Source organism: Heterocephalus glaber, unplaced genomic scaffold (assembly GCF_053883595.1).
Source record: "Heterocephalus glaber isolate CG9 unplaced genomic scaffold, H.glaber_assembly_v1.0 deba00001428, whole genome shotgun sequence".
NCBI classification, from domain to species: domain Eukaryota; kingdom Metazoa; phylum Chordata; class Mammalia; order Rodentia; family Bathyergidae; genus Heterocephalus; species Heterocephalus glaber.
The window spans coordinates 17956553-17974276 of record NW_028258293.1 but is presented as its reverse complement, the minus strand read 5'-3'; the positions used below and the strand labels follow the sequence as shown (position 1 = coordinate 17974276).

At 48.6% G+C, this 17724-nt stretch overlaps 2 protein-coding genes across 27 annotated transcripts in view; both read left to right on the top strand.

The window, feature by feature from the left end:
* The window catches only part of Mical2 (microtubule associated monooxygenase, calponin and LIM domain containing 2), a 215014-nt gene that overhangs the window by 61551 nt on the left and 135739 nt on the right, over nucleotides 1–17724 (top strand). The gene's annotated exons all lie outside the window — the stretch shown is intronic.
* The window catches only part of LOC147827989 (CCHC-type zinc finger nucleic acid binding protein-like), a 35988-nt gene extending 18264 nt beyond the window's left edge, over nucleotides 1–17724 (top strand). The window contains exon 1 of the mRNA XM_087211666.1: nucleotides 1–17724. This exon is cut by the window's left edge and continues 18264 nt beyond it. Coding sequence (XP_087067792.1) covers nucleotides 15945–16454 — 510 coding nt within the window. The 5' untranslated portion in view covers nucleotides 1–15944 and the 3' untranslated portion in view covers nucleotides 16455–17724.

Genomic DNA, 17724 nt, shown 5'->3' with positions numbered 1-17724 from the left:
GTTTGTAGTCAAGGGGGAATATCTCTAAGATTATTTTTTCAATTATATGTTTTAATAGGTTTTTTCTTTTTAATAATTAATAATGCATTGGGCCCGGGGATTTAGCTGAGTGGTTCTGCCACCTGCCTCTAAAGCCCAAGGAACCGAGTTCGATCCCCAGTACCAAAAAAAGCAACAACAAAAAACCCCACTGAATAATTAATAACGCATCCTGGCCAGGGCACCTTCTGAGAGACTGCTCCTGTGTCTCCATCTGTACGATAGGGAATAACCCCTCCCTCCCCAGGCAGCAGCCACCAACGGAGCACAGGAATGAAGCCCACACAGCGGCAAGCCCCCACCCTCCTACTGAATCACCCCAAGGATATGCTGAATGTGGCAGAGTGGTCCCAGGCAAGAGTTTTGACTTTTCTGGAACTGACTCCAGATTGTTCAGATGCTGTGGTTTTCAAGGCTTGGTTTCCTCAGTGCCTCCGGTCGAATCAGCCCTACATCAGCATCTGCTGGTGGAAGGCTTGTGTTTCCCCTGTCAGAATGAGTTGTCCCACACCGGGGCCACTTTCCTGAGGGGCCATGGGGACTACCACCATGTACGTGAGTGGGCTTCTCTGGGCTCCTGGGCTCCCCAGCAGGCACTGATCACACCCACTCCTACTGGCCAGCTTTGCCTTTGCTTCTCCTCCTCTGCCCTTTGTAAAGGTGAACATGGTCCTTGTGTCCCTCTAGCTTTTTGCCATCATTGGAGCTGTGAGCCACATGACAGGGTGCTCGACACCTGGCCACTCCACACTGAGCTCTGCTCTAAGGGCAAAGTACTCACCTCATTTCAATGACTTGATATGAAAAAGGGGTTGTAAAGTATTTTACGAATGCTTTCGTATTGATTTATGTTACAGTGATACCAGTTTTGGATATATTAGATCAAATACAATGTTTGATTTTACCGGTTTCTTTTTCATGGTGGCTGTAGAAAGTTTAACAGCACATGCTTGGCTCCTTGCAGTGGTTCTTAACCAGTGGCAGCTTTGCTTCCCAGGGATATTTGGCAATATTTGGAGACATTCTTGGTTGTCACATGCCAGGGAGAAAGGGGCTGGTACGAGCATGGAGTGGGTGGAGGCCAGGGGCACTGCGGAACATACTCCGGTGCGCAGGATGTCTTCCTTACAGCAAACATGATCTGTCCCAAATGTGCATAGTGCTGAGGCCAGGAAACCCGGTTCTGATGGACAGTGCTGCTTTACCCTCACTTGGGATGAGCTTATCTACTCTTTTTGGCAGTGGTTCCTTTGGAAGTCTCAGGACAACAGAGAAAGAGCGTCATGGCCAGAGTCAGACACTGGTGACCACAAGCAGGTTGCCTGACAGGCCTGAGCCTCTGTGTCCTCATCTATGAAATGGGCACCATAATCTCTACCTCGCAGGGTTCTAGTTAGTAAATGTGTAAATGAGACTGACACCTAGCATGACCGATGCATAGTAGACCCCCACTGGACAGAAGTTTCTGTTGTTAAAAATCTGTGTTTCTTACTGTCATGGCTCTCTGAATCAACCATTGGGATTTCTAGGTGCCATGAAGATTTTCTACGATTACCTTGACAGAGCAAAGTGAATGCCAAATTTATAGTTTCACGCTTCTTCTCTCATTTTTCTTTCTTTTTTTTCTCTTTTTCTGACTTTCAGTCTCAGCTCACAGGGCTCCGACCTTCCCACTCTGAGGATGTGAGTCAGTTTTACTTCCTCCTTCGACCCCTCATCTGAATCTGTAAGCTCTTCACCTCTGTAGTGCAAGTGCATCTGTCTCACCTGACCCCTGGTTTCCCTCAGCCCACCGAGAGTGACTCCCTTTCAGGGGCTCGCCCCTGCTCATCTCAGTCCTGCTGAGATGTGAGCTCTGTCTTGCTCAGGACCTTTCAGCGTCTCTGAATTCTAACATGTGAGTGTCTGTGGGCAGGAAGTGTGATGTGCCCATCCTACTGCCTGAGTACTCAACATGACACTTGGAACAAGATGCACATTGAGTGTTACAGAAGGAATGAATGAATGAATGAATGAGCGAATGAACAAGTGAATGGTACATATGCTTTTCCCCATATTTCATGGAGGGTAGAATCAGGTATTATAGGAAGCCAGAAATAGTGGTTCCAAATACCTTATTTTTCTTTTAATGCCCAGCAGAGCTTAAACCACACCTTCATCTACTTTATTACTCACCACTGCCACTGCTACTACTCTCCCTGAGTTTGAGCTGGGGAAACAGTCTGCTCTCCCTGGAGGGTTGCAGCAGCGATGCCCTGGACCTGGATCCCAGAAATCCCGCCCTCCACCTGTGGACTTCCTCAGCCAGCCTGAGGGCCATGCCAAAGCTGTGACTTACCTTCTGCTGGCCCAGGCCTGCCCTGGAGAGCAGGTGCTGTAGGTGCCCAGGCAGGCCTCCCTCTTGGTGGCAGAAAGCATTCCCAGAGGCTTTGCAGAAGTGTGCCCCTAAAGACGCTCTGATAAAGCCAGTGTGTTCTTTGGCAGGCTGTAGGCATCCATCAATCACATGACCATCGTGGGTGAGAAGGATGCCGTAAGATCGGAGTCTCCTGATATCTAGACACTATAGTCTACTCACAGTTTTGAAAACATTTTAACTTCTGGCCACTTTATGGTGTAAGGTGACCTACTTGGAGTTACTGAGAACTTCTGAGTAAGTTTGCTCACTTCTTTTGTGGCAGCTGCAAATTGAGTCAAAAGTAAATTCCACTGGTGAGCACAGGCTCTGTGGCCTGAAAAGCATGTGTGAGATGCTTGGAGGGCCTGGCCTTCCTCGTGCCATATACAAAGCTCCCATGCAGATACACTGGCATTAGTCTTCTGGAACATCAGGTTTTGGACTTTCCCGTATAACTGTTCTGTGGGTTGGGTACTGGATATGTAGCCCACTCCCAGAAGATGGATCAAGCTATAGTTTACCCTTGGGAAACTTGAGGATTTACTATCAGCTCCAAACTGGCTTTGCCACATCTCAAGTTGTTCGCCCTATCTGAGACCAGGTATTGCATGGTAAAAGGTGAGAATACCCCACTTCCTTTGCCTCTTTAGTCCCTTCCTTCCCTTTCAAACCTATGCTTTGAACAAATTGTTCAATAAACGAGCTTGTTTATTAGGTAACAATACCTTTCCTCCATTTTTGCAAAGCCTAGAGAAACATCAGTGCCCAGCAGCATTTTTAGTCAGTCATGGATAATCCATGTTTACACTAAATTAAAAATCTCAGGCAAAATTAAGGAAGAACCATAGTTAATAGCTTCCTTGGTTTTTGTCCAAAGTTGGACAGATCTGGGTTTAAAACTGAGCTGTGCCCTTTACCAGATCAGTATCTTTGAGTGGTGGAACCTTAACTTTAGTGACCTAATTTCAAATGAGGAGATTAGTGAGTTCCTGTCTCATAAGTTTCTCTCCCACTTAATAAAATAATGTTCTAATGCGCAAAGACAGTATCCTCATAAATAATAGCTGTTATATTTCCGTGAGCATCTGGGTTCAGGGTAAAGATATGATTTGATTTGATTTGACTGATTCATTTGGCAAATACGTAATGGTACCTGCTATGGATCAGGGACTCTCCTGCCCCCTGGGACACACTTGTGAGTAAGAGGCCCCTGCTTTCTGGAGCTTGTGTTCTGGAAGGAGAGACACAAAGTGAGCTAGTTAACAATTAAAAAGGAGATTTAAGGTTCTGATAAGAACTGTGCAGAAAATAAACAAAGAAATGTGATAGAGTCTTGGGGTGGGGCTGGGATGGTATTTGAGAGGCATGTGACAGTAACCTCAGACCCCAGTGATAAGAGGGGCTGTGTGCTGAGGTCTGAGAGGAGACTGTTCCTGGCAGGGGTCCATCAGACTCTAGAGGCATTAAACTGGCTCTGGGTACCCTTAAATCCCTTCTTGGACCCTTGAAGGACAAGGAGGTCAGGGAGAAGGACTCACTGGTAATCTAAGCCAGCAGTGAGCCAAACTGCCTGGCCCTGTACAGAAAAAGAGTGCGGACCCAGTGTGAGGTCCCTTGGACTCAGACAGTGAGCAGCCCCACGAGCTCAGGGCACGGGCAGCTCATTGCAGCAGGGGATCACTTGGCTGCCCCTGGACGCCCAGGTCTTTCACCATCCTGAATGTGCCCTGTGAGGCCGATATGTCTGCCCCAGGGAATGCATCCACTTCCAGCTCTGCACTACTGAGCCTGCTGTGGCTGTGTCCCAGATGGGACGGAATGGACTGTGAGCTCCTAGAGGTCAAGATGCTGGCTTCACTTAAAGGACCTTTTTCAGGAGGAAAGGAAAGAGTCCTTACTCATGGCAACCTTGTATATAGTGCTCACCGTGTGCTGTTTCAGGCCCTTTTATGAACACTTCTGCAGTTTGTTGACTCTACCCCCAGAACTACCCTAGTTGGTAGGAACTACCTTTACTCTGGAAATGACCTCAAGTATAATACACTTTGTGCTCAAGGCCACACAGTGGCAACTGGGCTGTCTACTTCACTTCACCACCCTCCTGTTGTTTCTGGGGGTGTTCAGTGGGGAGCAGGTGTGAATAAATGGCGCCTGTCCCTGGGGGAGAGGCCTGAGGGAAGGACCCAGGATGGAGGGCAGCGTGTGCTTGCACTGAATTCGTGCAGCAGGTTCTCACCTGACTGCCTCCGCGGGCCATGCACAGCTCTTGTTGGGTGCTTGGCTGTGGACATAACTGCCGGTCCAGATCCAGCGTAGAATGGCAGGATTGGCCTTGTGTTCCTTGGCCCCAGCTCTGTGCTGGCTCCAGGAATGGCTCAGGTAAGTTTTCTCTCCTTTGAGGACTTCAGAGGAGTGGGAGTTGGTGCAAGTGGAAGGAATGCCTGGCCATGGCTCATGCAGGACCATTGCTGACCTCATCGTGGCCTTTGTGCAGAGCCCGGCCTGGGACAAAGCTGTGCCCCACAGAGAGGGGCAGCTTTGTCTGTGGCTGAGTGGCCATGGGTCAGGTGGTGCCAGTGGAGGGGTCAAGGACCTGTGAGGGACTAAAAAGGGGCCAGAAAGGAAAAGTGGGCCCTACCTCTGTGGAGAAAGGTGGCAGTGAGGGCAGTGTGGGGGGAAGAGCTGATGCTGGCGCATCGCAAGGACCTGGAGGTCGTGACTCTCTGCTCTCGCAACATGGGCTGCGTGGTGTTCGGCAAGTGTAACGTGGTGGAGAAGGCTTGGTGCTTTCGCTCTAGACGCCCTGGGCTCAAACGCCAGTCCCTCCACTCACTGTGGCGATATCTTGGGCTTGCTACTGCTTAGCCATTTTGTGCCTCGCTTTTCCTCATCTTGGGTGGTTGCGATGTTGAGTGAATTGACATGTGTGACCCCCGTAGAACTGTGCTTCATGCGGAGCAGAGTTCCACAAACCCTAGTTATAAGTCAGTTCACCTCTGAGCCTTGGCTTCTCAATAGCAGAATGAGACAGCAATGCCGTTTTCATAATGGCTCCTGAGGACTACCTGAGCGAATGTACTTAGAGCAGCGGCGGCAGCAGACTGCCTCTCTTGACCTCAGCAGGCCCCGACTGTGGCACCTGTTGAGTGGAGATATTTGCTGTCAGGAAGACTGACAGCTGCTCTTGGCAGCCCTGCCTGCAGTTCTCCAGACCGGGCAAGCGCAGGGTGCTGAAGCTCGGCCTTGTTCTACCTTTAACACTGGATTAAGTGGCCCGTGCTGTTGGCTCCTTCAGGAGGCCGCCAAGCTTTCCCGCTGGAACCTGCGTGTCTGTGTCTGCTGCCTCACAGCCACCAACCCAGAATGGTCTCAGGGGTGCTGGCTCTCCAGGGTATCTGCCCTTTTTCTTCCTTGCTTCCTCCCTCCCTCTCCTCCTCCTCCTCCTCTTTCTTCTCCTTCTCCTTCTTTTTCCCCTTTCCCTTCCTTCCTTCCTTCTTCCTCTCCCTCTCCTCACCTCTCTTTCTTTCAGAAGACATTTTGGCGCTATTTATTATGATTTAGACATCTTAAAACCTTATCACCTAACTATTTCATTTCAAAAAATGTGTCCAATGGAAACACTTAAATGTGAAAAATATCAACAAGAATATTTACTGCAGAGTCATAGTATGAGGGGAAAAGGTCAAGAGAAGAAGGTGATAGAGAACCCTGAAGACCCTGGTCCCAGCTCTCGTTCCTGAGACTCAGCCCTCTCCTGCCTTTGAGTGTTGCTAAGATCCGTCCTTGGTTTTTGTTTGTTTTGTTAGATTGTTTTGTTTTTCCAAAGCTAGTGTGGGCAAGATTCCTGTCACAGGCAGAGAGTTCTAACAAAGGAGAGGCTGATTTCTCAGGGAAGAGCAGGGAGGTGCAGGGTCCCCCTTCATGGCTGATGAAGAGAGATAGGAAAGCAGATGGCCAGTGTACTGTAGTGGGGTTTTCCCGAACCATGGAGCCAATAGGACCTGTAGGGGACTGGGAGATAAAGAATTCAGAAATGTGGCAATTGGGCCCCCTCAAAAGTAGAGTCCCCTCTTGTTTCTCTAAGGACTATGGAGCATTTGCCCGTGCTGGCCTCAGGGCTTGAGATGCACCTGCCTTTGAAAAGGCTGCAGAAGAGCTGGGTAGACACACTTGAGAAGCCATTCAACTTCACCGAGAAATACTGCCGGGGAGAATAGGGGGATCCTTGGCCTTTGCCTGTCTCTCCCAGCTTTCTCCGGATGTCTCTGTGCATACCAGGTAAATGCGTGGCCTTGGACCCAGGTGCCTGGCTTTGGCTTCTGGCTTTGTCATTTCGCAGCCACCACTGTAAATCGTGGATGCTGGATGTGTTTTGCTGTGAACGTGGACTTAGATGGGGCCTGGTTGTAAACGGCTACGAGTTTAACTGGTATTACCATGACGAGGGCACCTATGTGGCAAGACCTTAGTGGCTTTAAGAGTTACTAAGCAACTAGAAAAAAAAAGAGAAAATGATAAAAATGAACTCTTCTATTCCTGGATGCCAGATTGATCATGCATTTTAGCTCTGCCTTTCCCCCCTTGTGTGGATTGTAACAGGCTCTAAATTTTTAAACTTTTTTTTTCTTAAATTCTTTTATTGGTACATTGTAGGTATACAACACAATTACATTTCTCATTGGGAATTGTACCTTTGCATGATGTATCCTGGTTCTTATTTTTTCCCCATTCCTAGCCCTCCCTTCATGCCCTCCACCCTTCCCTATTTACAAAGACTTTATTTCCATTTTTTCCATTTCTCATCATTTTTCCTTTCCCTTCTTTCCTTTCCCCTGCCCCTCCCACTACCCCTACCCCTTTGGACCTTTTCTTCCTATTTTGCATTATCGATTATTCATTCTAATCAATGGTACATTTTAGGTATACAATATAATGACATTCATCATTGGAAATTTGCACCTTTACATAGTCTCTCTTGGTTTTTACTTTTCACCCTTGCCCAGCCCTCCCTTCAACCCCTCCATTCCTCCCTATTTACAAAGACTTTGTTTCCCTTTTTCCATTTGCTCATATTAACTCCATTCCCTCCTTTCCTTTCCCCTACCCCTCCCACTTTCCCTTCCCCTTTGCCCCTTTTCTTCCTATTTCACATTACCTATTATACATTTTAGTCCTTATTTACACTTTCAGTTTCTCACACCAGAGAAACTATTCGGTATTTACACATGTGTGTCCTATTTATTTTACTTAAGAGTATCGCCTCAATGTGCATCCACTTAGCTATAAATGTCTCTGGTTTCTCTAAATTTTTAAACTTTGAACATACCTTGACCTGACCCATCTCAGAATGTTCATCTCCCTATTCCCCTTCAAGGAAGGTGAGATTCTTGTGATAGCACTTTTCCGTCTTGGAAAATCCTGTGACTTCTGCTCTCCTGAAGGGAGGACTGGCAGCTGGCTAGCGTCAGGCTCCCCTTGCTGGTGACAGGACACTCCAGGCCACCAGCACCAAAGCCCAGGGAACAAAATTTCCCAGGGCCAGCTGGAAGAAAGTCCATTCACTGTTGGAGAGAAAAGTGATGTGATAAGCAGCAAAATGGGCTGTACTTTGTCATATCAAGTGATGTGTTCAAGACATGTGCATTTCATTCTGTATACATTTTTACCTTAAAAACTCCCAAAAAATCTGGTCAGGAGAAATAAATTGTTTGGAAACCAATGAAGCAAAGGAAGGATGTGGGAGGTGCCGAAGGCAGAAGGAAACTGGAGGGTCCCTGAGGCCGTGGTGAGGTCTTCCGATTTTGAGTTCCAGGTGTTACCGAAAAGGCGAGAGCTGTTAGTTTGGGGCAGGGGCCCTGGCTTGGGAAGGACCACTGAGGCTGCTGTGTGGGGGAGAGACTGGCAGGGGCAGGGGTGGGACACCAGGTAGGGGGCCTGATATCAGGGCGGGGAGTGGTGATGGTGACCTGGGTAAGGGGACGGCACGGAGGAGGTGAAAATGCTGGATTCCAGATCCGCTGTGAAGGGGGAGTTGAAAGGATTTATCGATGGGTGGCTGTGAGGTAAGCAAGGGGAGGAATCAGAACCGCTCCCAGATTGTTAGCCAAGCAGCTAGAAAAATAAATTGACCATGACAGTCGTGAAGGGGTGGGGAACAGGCAAGGGGGCTCGAGAGCTTGGCTTAGATCCGTTACCTGTGAGATGTTTATGAGAGCAGCCGGAAATGCAGAGGCAGACGGCTGTGGGATCCTGGGGTCCAGGCGGTTTCAGGGTGGGATGATTTTGAATGTCATCTGCACGGAAGTGGCAGGAAAGCCATCACAGTAGAGGGTGTCCTGGTGAAGAAGCGAGGAAGACGAAGGGACTCCGAAGGGTAGAGTCAGGCAGAGGTGCCTGGGCATCTAGGGGCAGGTGGGAGACGCAGGAAAGCAGATCTGCCCTTTCCGACGCGGCTGCAAAGACTTTCTCCACCTGCAGTTTCTTCTCTGTTCTCACCACCTCTTCATCATTGCTCTGGAACCAGGTGTTCTAAAGTAGCACTTTCCATGATGCATCGTGCTTCTTATTTTTTCCCTTCCTCTGCCCTCCCTTCACCCTGCCCCTTCCCTACTTACAAAGACTTTGTTTCCATTTTTTCCCTTTTCTCGTATTTTTTCTTTTCCTTTCCTTTCTTTCCCCTGCTCCTTTAGACGTTTTCTTCCTATTTCACAATATCAATTATACATTTTGATCCTTATTTACACTTTTAGTTTTTCACACCAGAGAAACTATTCGATATTTTGTATACCTAAAATATACCAATAAACATAATGAAAAAAAATAATAAAGTAGCACTTGCGTTCTATTCCAAACCCACAATAGCCAAAGAGGAAAATAAAGTCTAAACTCAGTTGGGGTTTTTTTTTGGTACCGGGGCTCAAACTCGGGTCCTTATGGTTGCGGGGGAGGTGGCAGAACCACTCAGCTAAATCCCCGGCTCAAGTCCAAACTCAGTTTAATATCCAGGATCCCCCTGGACCTGGCTCATTCTCCCTCACCCACCAAGTCTTGCCTTCCCCACTACCCCACACCATCCCCTCACTGCCTGGCATTGGCCCCCCTTCCTACCATACCCTTTCTTCTGTCTCTAATTCACCTGCCTCAGATTACTCCTGCTCCATCTCCTAGAGGAGCCTTTCTTGACCGAAGTCATCAAACCTGTTCCTTCCCCAATTTCTGTAGCATCACAGGTTGTAGCGAACAATCTAGCATTCATCATATTCCGATCTTCTCTAGTTCCCCACCATTCAGTTCGATGAGGTGTAGGAACATGAGCCTACAGCCCCACAGGGCTGCCTCCCCAGTCCTTGTGCACTTCGATGGGAGGGAGAACAGTAATAAACTCCCGTGCAACACCCCATGGAAACCTGGAAGAATTCACATAACACCATGACTTTGAGCCTTGACTCGGGTCAGAAGCTAGATTCTCACCTTACCTCTACAGCCATGGTCAAGTCATTTAATCTTCCTGAGCTCCAGCTTTCTCACCTTCCAAGTGACCAGGAATACATACTATAAACAGCAAGAAGCGGTAGCTCCACTTTGATTGCTATTATTAATATTAGTATTGCTATTCCCAAGCATCCAAAAAGTTGGGGCTGAGTTGGCACTTTGGGAGGGGCCTGCTGGCAGAGGCTGGGCTGGGGTGGCACTCACATGCTGCTTTGGGGGAGCTCGTGCTTAAGTGGGGAGAGGCCAAGAGGCATGACCAGCACCCAAAGACAGCACTGGCCTTGAGAACTATGATGACAGCTTCCAGACCAGGCGTCTAACACAAGTACACTCACAAGGCCGAGGGCACAATGCTCCAATGAAACTGTCCCCAAAGGCAGACTCAGTGGCCTCTCTGGTTCCAGTTGTTCATAAGAGGTTGACAGGCTCAGGCTAGAAGGGAGGAACAAAATGGAGTGGAATGGAAGGAGAATTGGACTCATTTTTCCGAAAGGAAGCACAGAAAATAGGATATCTCTTTCCATTTCCTGTCTGTAATTTCCGGGTTTCCTAAGTGATGTGTAATTGTTACTCGGGAATAACACGGAAGGATTGAGATCCAGGAGAGTGTTGAGACCCTGGTAGGGCTGTGTCAGTCAGATGAGGGGTAGCTCCCCAGAGGGAATGGGCCAGAAGAGCTCTGCCTGGCCGACCCTTCACAGAGGCCCCTCCCCACCTAGAACTTCAGGTGCCTGCATCTCTAGATGCCTTGCAGGGGAGGATGTGAGCCAGGCTCTCCCTGCAAGTCCCTACGCTGTGGGCATGTGGGTGGCACATTGGATTTGAAAACTCTCACCCTACGGTTCTGAGCAAGCCATCTTTGTTTATGGCAACCCAGTAACAGCCAGGCCCTTTGTGCTTGGGTTTAATTGGGTAAATAGCTCATCCTGACAGCCAGTAAGGCTGCAGAGCCTCCTGAGGAAGAATGCTGGCACGTCCCTGGCAGCAGAGTGTGGTCTCAGGGTGCTGCTGCCACCAGGGAGATAGCACCAGGCACGAACTTCAGTGCCCATCTCACTGCCAGGGCCATCAGCTCACCATGGAAGCCGCACTCTCTGAGCACGAACTCTGCTGCCCTGGCACCTGCCAAGTGGCTTCTCAGCTCTTTGCCCTGTGAACTTCCAATGTGAAGGATGCCAAGCCCAGCCTGGGCACAGCTCTGTCCTCCCATGCAAAGGCCTCTTGAACTCAGTCTGAACTCCAACTCCATTCAGAAGGCCATTGCATGTGCCGTGTGGAAGGAGGATGCCCTTGCTGCATCCCCTCTACTTCCCCAGCCTTGAGCATTTCTGCCAGACTAGCTGTTAAGAGCACAGACCTTGGACCCACAGTGCCTGAGTTCAAATCCAAACTTGACCACTCACCTGTGATGTGACTTTGGAGAGCTTTTTCACCCTTTTTATTTCCATTTCCTAACTCAAAAATGCTTAACTTTTCTATGCCTCAGTTTCCTCACTTATAAAGCAGGAATGATGGTGAGGCTTTCCTAGGGCAGCTGCAGGAAAGGGGGGAATACACTGAGTGGTTAGGACAGTGCCTGGCAGCAGGAAGCACTGGTCACGGTGCAGTTTAGATTTTGTAATTAGCCTTTCCAGATGAGGTGCAGGGGAGCAGAAAGCAGGCTAGTAGCGCAGACCTGTCTCTGTGCATCTGCATACACAGTGCCCCAGGGAGCAGAGGCAGAATTCAGAAGCAGCCCGAAGCCTGCAGACTGCTGAGTTCTGGTCCGGCCCTGGTCCCCTCAGCAGCTCCCTCTGGGGACTCCAGGCCCAGCCTCTGCACACCCATTCCCTTGTGGACTGGGAAGGGGGGCACATGGAAGCTGTGCCATGTCACCAAGACCTGTGTCATGCTTGCAGGGCCCCTTTGCAGTACAGCAAGAGTCATGTGTGGGCGGGAGCCATCCCCGCCCTAGTACCCTGGCTAGGTGAGTTAGCCATGGCCATTACCCTCCTCTGACCCTTGACAAATGCGTGGTTTTTCTATTGTGGCTTTTGTCTCTGCTCTTTGCTAACCTGGAGGCCTGAACACTGCTGAGCTTATCTACACAATGGATTTCCTGCTGGTGTTGGATCTGTCCTGCTCTCTAGTGAGTAATAATTTATGTTGCCCGAGCACACAGATATGCTGATGTCCATGATGCTAGTGGCCTTGGCAGACCCCAACTCCTGCAGTCTGGGTGGGAATCTGCAGGTGTTAACCGTGGTTGGCCTGCACCGAATGTGTATGGATGGAAACAGGACTGCCCAGTTGGCGTGGATGGAAAGTTCATCCATCTGTCAGCTGTGTTCTGAGGCTCCTGGGTGCCAGACTCCGCCCTAGGCTCTAGGATGTAGAGATGCAGAGGGCATGGGGCATCTCTCGAGGAGCAACCCGACTGGCTGCTATCAGAAGCAGATGATGACAACACACAGAGCTTGGAGCTTGGTCCTGGAGCAGCGGGAAGGACAGAGCCTGGGGGAGCACCCGGAGGACACAGTGTGATTTAGGTGCTCGAGGAAGGCCTTGGGGCTGCTATATGGAAAAACTTTCCTTTTTGGGAACTCATTCCTGAACAGTTATAGTTAGATGGTTCCAGAGAAGGTGGAGAGTTCTTTGGATCCAGTTAAAACAGTGCTTTGCCTCTATGGTCTGTTTGGGCCATGCCTGGTGTCTGGAGCATTGTCAAAGGCGCTCCAGGAAGCCCTTCTCTTTGCTGCCCCTTCGCTCTGGCATGTGTCTCCCCATATTCAGCCTCTTGTCGGAATGCTGAGTACCCATGGTGACCATAGCAAGTGTGTTCCAGGCCCTCTTGCTGGCCCTGATGACATCTGTACCTGATTTTCTCCCTCTATGTACATACTTAGGCTCATCAGTATTTGTCTTGACTTTAGATTACAGTGTGGTCAGTGTCTCTGAAATTTCAGCCCCAATCTTGTGCTGGGGCCTAGGATGGTGGGAAAGCTGGGCTTTCACCGATGGGATTGCAGGTGTAGCCAGAAGGAGCAGACACAACACGCTGGATACTGTTTATGCATTAAATACACAGCAGCCCCCACTAGTGGGTCTCTTGCCTTGTCCAGGAAGCAGCGATGGGTCAGCTTGGTGGACAGAAGGCTGCAGGAAGCACTCCTTACCCCTTCTCGCCCTTCTTCACCCCACATCCTCCAGCCCCTCCAGCCCTGGCCCTGGAGAGACAGAACTTGCAAACAGGAAAAGATGCACTAACTGAAAAGAAATGCAGTGAATCCAGACCTAACCCCAAAGCAAACGTCAGCCACGGTGGGTTTGGAGCTGTGCTCTGCAGTGGCTGTCACTGTCTGGCTATGTGGGGTGAGGAGCTGCTAGGCTGTGATAAGGAGCTGAGCCGGGCTGGGGGTCGGTTCTCTCCAGGCGCCTCGTCCAGAGAGGAAGCCCGTGCCCTGCAGGCCGCCTCACTCCCTGATGGCTCTGGGGTGAGTCCTATCTCGATGGTGACCTCATTTCCCTTAATTGGGTGTTCACAAACCCCCTGGAAAGTTCCAGCAAATAAACCACCCAGATGCTGGTGTGGGAGCTTCTGATATCCCTGACTGTGCCTTTCCTCTGGGGCGCTGGTGGTCTCCCAGTGATACGGAGGGCGGGGTAATTGATTGGGGGAAGAGAGTGTGTTTTTTCAAGATAAGACTTGATCCTGAGAAGACAGAGCTTTCCAGATGCCTCTGCAACATCAGAGAGTGGGGGGATGCAGGCCTCCACTGCCCCCTTGCTGGTGCAGCAATGTTGAGCCCCCAGGCAAATTCCTGCCTTGGAGGGAGCACAGCCTGGACTGCCACCACCCCATGGTGTTAGGTAGTACTGGGGGTTTGGAACACTGAGCTAGGCCACCGTGCGCCTCTTCTCCTGCTCCGGTAGTCTGTGTCTCCCTGGGCTTGTTCAGCGTGCAGTGTCCATTGAGGACTTGTCATCTCTGCCCATGTGGTCCAGTGCCCAAAGGACCAAGGCCATGTTCTTTTGTTTGGCACTAAGACCTTCAATATCTGGCTCCGGGTGAGCTCACCTCTTTTCTCTTCTTCCCCTCAAATATCCTTCTCTCCTTCCCCCTTGAAGTTTTTCTTTTTCTTTGGATGGGCTCTTGCCTCTGGCAATATGTTCTTTTCTTCTTTTTATTCCTGGAAAACCAGAGGCAGCACAGCATGGTGGGCTTTGGCTTGAGACCACCTGAGTTCTGATCCTGTCTCTGTCCCTTTCAATCTATGAACCCAAGGGCCCGTTACCTAGGTGCTGTCTGCCTCAATTTGTTCATCTGTGAAATGGGCATAATAATGCTTCTTCCTATCGGCAGTAATAGTTCCTTAGGCTCATTGTGAGGATTAATCCTCATTGTGAGGATTAAGAGCTAAAACATGTAAAATACTTGAAACAATGTCTTAAAGTAAGCATTCAATAAATGTAGGCTACAGTGATAATAACTTTTAAAGACCCTCTACTGTGAAGCCTTGCCATGCTACCAGGCAGGATTAGCTTTTCTCCTTATGGGATCCAAATAAGACTAACCATGAGGTTCTAGTTATTTATTCCAAAGTCTGAGTTTACCACTGGCCTAAGAATTCCTAAAAGATAAGAACTAGGTTTAGCAAGAAGACTAACAGCATTTATACTACTGTGTGCTAAGCTCTCCACCATATGACTTTTTCATGCAATTTTTTATTAAGACCTAATTCACGTACTGTAACATTCACCCAATTGAGGTATACAACCCCGTGGTTTTAGCATATGCGGAATAGTACAAACTTCACCACTACCTAATTGTGCATGTTCTGTAAGAAACTGTGTATCCAGTAATGGCCACTCCCCAACCTCCTCTCTCCATTTCCTGCAACCACAAAGCTGATTTCTGCCTTTGTGGGTCTGTCTGTCCTAGAAATTTCATATAAAAAGAAACATGCAATGCGCATCCACTTGTGTCACATTTCTTTCACTTGGCACAATGTTTTCAAGATTCATCCAACATTACGACTTCATTCCTTTTTATAGTGGAGTAATATTCCACTGTATGGAGATATCATGTTTTGTTTATTCTTCAGCCAGTAGGCGTTTGGGTTGTTTCCACTCTGGGGCCATTGTGAAGGATGCTGCCATGATTAATCATGTGCAGGTTCTTTGTATGGACAAGCGTTTCCATTTCTCATGGGTATTATATTATGCTGAGGGGTAAACTTGCTGGCTCAGATGGTAACTGTATACTGAACTATTTGAGGAATGGGCAGACTGTTCCAAAGCATTGCCATCATTTTACATTCCCACCGGCAGTGTGTGAGGGTTTGAATTTCTCCCTGTCCTCGCCAGCACTGGATATTCTTTTTTTTTGGTACTGGGGATCAAACTTGGGTCCTTGTGCTTGCACAGCAGGCAGCAAAACCACTGAGCTAAATCCCCAGGCCTCTTTTTTTTTTTTTTTTTTTTTCAAATGTAGGGAGTAGACAGAATTCGCCCGGACACCAAGGGAGGGGCCAGTGAACTGGCAGATCCATATTATGTAGTAGGACCCCCTCAACCTGAATTAAGGCAAAGAGAGTTCCACATAAACCCTCGGATGAGCCAAATCCTAAAGCCTCACCCTTTAGATAAACCTGCTACAAATGACGAACCCCAACTTTAAACAGAAAGTTGTGTAAAATACCATGGTCAGGTGCCTCAACCCTGTTTGGAGGAAAAATCTGCATCCTTTTCGCAATGGGATCGAACTTGGGACCTGGCGCTTGTGAGGCAGGCACTGGAACCACTGAGCTAAATCCTGGGCCTTGTCACTTTTCGTTTCTTACGTAAAAGGAAAGTCAGGCTGAAAGAGAAGCGGGAACACCTGTGAATGAGGCCCTGGGCAAAGAGTTATTTGATGTCATAGAGGCCCCTGGAGGCAAAGAGTTATTTCCATCTAAGCCACATTAGGGGACGCTACCTTGGGGCCTGTGTGGCAGCGGAGGCTGGGCTTGTTCCTCCGAAGATCTCACCCGCAGCCATGAGTGGTAAAGAATGCTTCAAGTGTGGACGCTCTGGACACTGGGCCCGGGAATGCCCTAAAGGAGGAGCTCGAGGGAGAAGACCTAGAAGCTGTGGCAGAGGTCCGCAGTGCAGTTCCACCGCCCAACCTGACATCTGTTACTGCTGTGGTGTAGCTGGTCACCATGGCAAGAATTGTGACCTTCAGGACGTCTGCTACAACTGCGGGAAAAGTGGCCACATTGCCAAAGACTGTCCTGAGCCTAAACAAGAGAAAGACCAATGCTGTTACACCTGTGGCAGACCAGGCCATCTGGCTCGTGATTGTGACCGTCGGGAAGGGCAGAAATGCTACTTTTGCGGCGAAATTGGGCATATCCAGAAAGACTGCTCCCAAATCAAGTGCTGCCGGTGTAGTGAGACGGGCCACATGGCCATGAACTGCAACAAGGCGAGCGAAGTCAACTACCACCACTGTGGAGAGTATGGACATCTAGCCCGAGAATGCCCCGTTGAGGCCACAGCTTAGTTCCCTCCCCAACCCCCTCTCCACTCTGATTAGTTGTATTTTCTCTACAATCTCTTCGCTGATCAAAAGATTGATCGATGGAGGCTACTCTGAGATCATCAAGCTTTAATTGCTGTGTTAAAGGAGGAAAGGGCTGGAGGAAAAAATTCAAAAAAAGTTATTACAATCAATGCACTGTTTCTGAGCCACTGAGAAATCCAGATATTGAATAGTCATTCAAAGCACTAGACAGTTTCTTGGTTCTTTTGAGTGTATTTTGATTTAACACATTCCATTAGAAGTTACTAGTGAACAAATCAGAACAACTTTTGGAACACAGCCCTTGAATCTATTAAACTACATAGTATGTCAGATAAAGGTAAATTGCCACAAAGAAAAGAAACACCAAGTAGAAAAGAAGAGAAACCACTGTGGAGCAGGGAAGACAATGTCCTTTTAGGCACCCAAGACCACCCTGAGGAGGTAACATTTCCTCAGATTGATAGAGCAAATAAAGCTGGTTCTGCAAAAAAAAAAATGTAGGGAGTAGGAAGTGACAGCTCATTGTAGCTTTGATTTGCATTCCTCTGATGGCCAACGGTGTTGAGTATCTTTTCATGTATTTATCCTTTATTTGTATATCTTCTTTGAAGCAATATCTATTCACATCCTTTGTTCATTCTTAAATTGCAGTTTGTAACTTCACTGTGGAGTTGTAAAACCTCTTTATATATTTTGGAGACAAGTCCCTTATCAGACATATGATAAAATATTATAAATACTTTCTCCCCACTATAGAGTTGTCTCTTTACTTTCTTGATAGCATCCTTAGAAGCACTAAAGTTCTAATTTTTATGAAGTCTAATTTATCTATTTCTTTCCTTTGTTGCTTATGCTTTTGGTGTTAAACATCTGTGGTTTAAGGAACCAGTGCCTAATCCAAGGTCACAAAGTTGTACTGTGCGCTTTTAAAACCACATCTCCTTTACAGTAACCTTACGAGGAATAATGAGTCTTCACAGACCCACTCCACAGATTAGGGAACTAAGAGGTCAAAGTCCAGAGTCGGGACTTTTGCAGTTCCTCTGAACCCCATACACACCTCACTGTGCCTCCTCCAGCGTCCCTTTCCCTCTGCGTCCCTCACAGGATTGCGTGAGGAGAGGTGCCTTGGGTGGATGGATGATAGCCCAGCAGGTGTGCAGGGTGCTCCGCCTGGCTGGCTCAGGCTGGAGCCTCAGTCACACAGCTCACTGGGTGCTGATGGCTACTGAGCCTGTCTGTCCTCTCC